Below are 3,622 nucleotides of genomic sequence, written 5' to 3' on the forward strand. Positions count from 1 at the left end.
GACGTGCACGCGCGTCAGCCCGGCCACCAGGACCCCGGCCTCGCATGGGGCTCCCGCCTCGTCGGTCAGCCAGGTGGCGACCAGCTCGGCCGTCGGCCGGTCGGGGCCCGGGGCCACGGTGTATCGCTGGGGATGGTGGCGATAGTGTTGTTTGTTTTCCCCACCCCCCGGCAGGATGGCCGGTCAGTCATCGCCACCAAGTGTGCATGCAGGAAGGCGAGGCGAGGGGGGCGGGGGGCAGGCCCAGGCCGGGGCATGCGCCCGCGGGCAGGGGCCGATCCCGGAGCAGGTGGCCGCGGTGTGGCCGCGCACCTGGTGCGTTTGAATGACGCCCGATCGGGGCAGGGCCCCGGGCAGCAGCGACGCCAGCAGCTCGGCGTCCTCCGGGCCCGGGGCATGCCCGCCGGTGGCCACCTGGCAGGTGGCCGTCAGCACCTCCGGCAGCTGGGTGCAGGACAGGACCATCGCGCTGCCGTCGGCCGGGAAGACCCCCCGGGCCGCGAGGATGTGAGGGGGGTGCGGGGCGAGGTCATGCGGGCTGGCGGCCCCGCGGCCGGCAGGCGGGGGGGGGGGGGAGGGGCGATCAGCAAGGGGCACCCCAGCAAGGGCGCGGCCGGGGCAAGGGCAAAGGCGCCGCATGGCCGGCTGCCGGGTACCACGCACAGGACCAGGTAATCGCGGTTCACCCGGAGCGCCGGGTCATCTTCCAGACAGTGCGCCTGGAGCGCGTGCAGGGTCTCGGCCGGGACCATGACGCACTTGCGATCCGGCCGGCCCGGGTCCCGGCCGAATACGACCGGCAGGCGCAGGTCCCCCGCCAGGAGCGGTGCCCGGAGCAGGACCGACGCCGGCCGGTCGAGGACCGGGAAATCGTCCCCCGGGGCGCTCATGTAAATGAAGGCCCGGGCATGGTGCATGTCCAGCAGCCCGGAGCCCAGGGGCCGCAGGTCGGCGCCGGCCAAGTGGACCAGGCGCGCGCGCAGGGTCGTATCCTGGACCGGCAGGTCCAGCTCCTGCCCGGCGGCAGGGGGGGGGAAGGGGGGCAGGCGATGCGCGGGCAAGTCAGCGGCAGTGCGTGCGTGCCCAGGAAAGGGGGCAGGCGAGGCCCGGCGGGCAGGCAGGCAAGGAGGGGCCGCATGGGGGGCAGCGTTACCTGTCCCTGTGAGAGGACCGACCGGTCGAGCATTTGGACGAAGGCCGCCACGAGGCCTGGGTGCGAGGCAAACATGAGCCCCGGCACGCCCTGGGCCAGATGCACCTCGACCAGGGCCACACGCGGCAGGGAGGCCGAAAGGCCGACCCGGCGGAAGCACTGCCCATCGAAGAGCCGGTCCCAGCTGTCCGGGCTGAGGGCAACCTGGCCGGCGGGCAGACGGCCCCCGGGCCAGGGGCCGGGCCTGGGCCGTGCGAATGCCCGGAGGCGAGAGGGGGCGGGGGGGGGGGGAGTTAGCCACAGCGAGGGGCAGCCGACGTGTGGTGAGTGCCCGACATACGCGATCATGAGCGCCCGGTCGCCCCAGGTGAGGAAGACGTCGCCCCGGCCCGGGAGCCCGCCGCGCAGGTGCTGGTAGGTGTCCGGGCTGACGATGGCCCGGCCGGGCGCCACGGCAACGCCCGGCGGCATGGGCCTCGCCTCGAGGCATGGGCCGTGCTCCGCCCCGGGGCCGGCGTGTGGCCGGTCGACCAGCAGCCACCGGCCAGGGCTGGGCCGAGGGCTGCCCGGGGCCAGGAACCGGAGGCACTGCGCCGCAGCGTGGCTGTCCATGGGCAGGAGCCCGGCCGGCCGGGCAAGGTCAGGCGAGCCGGCCCATGCGATCCGCTGGATGGCGGCCTGCAGGGCGATGCCCTGGCAGGCGAAAGTCAAGGGCTGGACCGAGGCGAGGGTCAGGGGGCGAGAATGTCGTGCGAAGCGGCATATGCATGCGTGTGCGCGTGCAGGGAGCGATTGCTGGGCGCTTGTTGGCCGCTGCGCGCACCCGGTCCAGGCGCATGGTGGCCCCGGCGTGGGCGGCCAGGAAGGCCCGCTTGAGCGTCTCGTCGCAGGGCAGGGCCCGCGCGGCGGCCGGGTCGCCGGCAAGGCGGATGTCCACGCGCGCGGCCACCGGCAGGCCCGGCGCAGGGTCCAGCCGCAGTGGCAGACCCCCGGGCAGGGCGAAGGCCGGCCAGTCGGCCGGCGGGACCAGGATGGCGAAGCGGGGCACGCCCTCGTCCGGGCTTCGAGAGCAGGAGGGGCGCAGCCGAAGCGACGTCAGCCCCGAGAGAGGAGGGGCGGGGGGGGGGGGGGGGGGAGAAAAGAGGAGGATGGCCGGTCGGCCGGGGGCGGAGGCACGCACCAGACATCAAACTGCGCCCCGGCGGCGGCGAAGGGGACGGCGCCCCGGCCCGGGCCCGCCGCCGGGCCGGCAAGTCGGCGGAAGGCCCCCGGCGATACGAGCAGTCGCCCGGCCGGGCTGCCGACGGCCCCGGGGGCCGGCTCCAGCAGGACCAGCTCGGGGGAGGCGCGATCCGGTGGCAGGGCCACCAGCCGGCGGGGCCCGGTGGCCGGGCCGCGCGGCGCGTGCACATGGAGGAGGGTCGGCTCGGGGCCGGTGGTGTGCGCCACGCCGGACGGCACGTCGGCGAATTGGCGGCTCATGAGCCGCACAACGCGGACCGAGCACTTGGGCGAGGCAAGGTCGATGACCTTGCCGCAGGGGGGCCGGCGTCAGCCCCGCGCACGGGCCGCGGCAGGCAGGGCGAGGCCACGCGGGCACGTACCTGCCCCACGCGCAGCGGGGCCCCGGCCAGCTGGGCCAGCATGCGAGCGCGGTCCGGCGGGCAGCCGGGCAGGTCGGTGTCCAGCCAGACCACGCCCAGGCCGGTGGGCGCCTGGCACAGGGCCAAGTCCAAGGGGCGCCCCTGGAGGCCGGCGCCGAGGGAGGCCAGCAGGCGCCGGCCGGCGCGCAGGGCTATGCCCGGGACCACGGGGCGCCGGCAGACGCTGCGACGCGCGGGTGTCAGCGCGTGCGCGCCAGAAAGGCCCATGCACAGGGAGCGGGTCGGGCAAGTGGCGCACCGGATTTCGAAGACGCGCTCGTTGCCCGCGGCATAGAAGGGCCCGGCCGGGTGGTCGGGCCGCCAGGCGGCCAGGGCCCGCGCCACCGGCCCGCCGGCCGGCGCGAACAGCACACCCAGGCTGGTGGCCGGAAAGTGCATGGCGCTGAGGGGGTAGCACCGCGCCGGGGGCGGGGCACCGGCGTCGGCGGGCTCGGGCGGCTGCTCCCCCGGCGGCCGCAGCGTCACCACCACCGGGGCCTCATGCAGGCGCACGCCCGACCCGGCCACCGGCAGGAGGTGCGTGTCGTCGGCGAGGAGGCCGCAGGCGACGGCCCCGGCCGCCGCGCGGAGCTCCAGGCACTCCAGCACCAGGCGCACCCGGTCGACCGCCAGGGGGAAGGTCTGGGCGGCGGCGGGGGGGCGAGGGGAGGGGATTTCGCCGGGCGGTCAGTGCCACGCCGTCAGGGCATGGGGCAGCATGTCAGGGGGGCGGGGGGGGGGGGGGGGGGCACGCCCGCACCGCGTGCAGTTGAAGCACCGCGCCGCGCGCGGCCAGCGCATGGCGGAGTGGCCCTTCGATGGCGGC

At 76.6% G+C, this 3,622-nt stretch overlaps 1 protein-coding gene across 1 annotated transcript; it reads right to left on the reverse strand.

Moving 5' to 3' along the window:
• Window positions 1-9: 9 nt before the first annotated feature.
• H696_06295 (hypothetical protein) lies at window positions 10-3,438 on the reverse strand (the record flags this gene model as incomplete). Its single annotated transcript, XM_009500038.1, has 9 exons — window positions 10-126; window positions 313-538; window positions 664-1,013; window positions 1,172-1,397; window positions 1,494-1,867; window positions 1,977-2,214; window positions 2,334-2,683; window positions 2,758-2,980; window positions 3,056-3,438. Coding segments are annotated over 9 exons (2,487 nt in total), but the record flags the coding sequence as incomplete, so codon positions are not given.
• Between the last annotated feature and the right edge of the window lie 184 nt (window positions 3,439-3,622).

The sequence above is a fragment of the Fonticula alba genome, assembly GCF_000388065.1.
Source record: "Fonticula alba strain ATCC 38817 unplaced genomic scaffold supercont2.61, whole genome shotgun sequence".
Lineage (NCBI taxonomy): Eukaryota > Rotosphaerida > Fonticulaceae > Fonticula > Fonticula alba.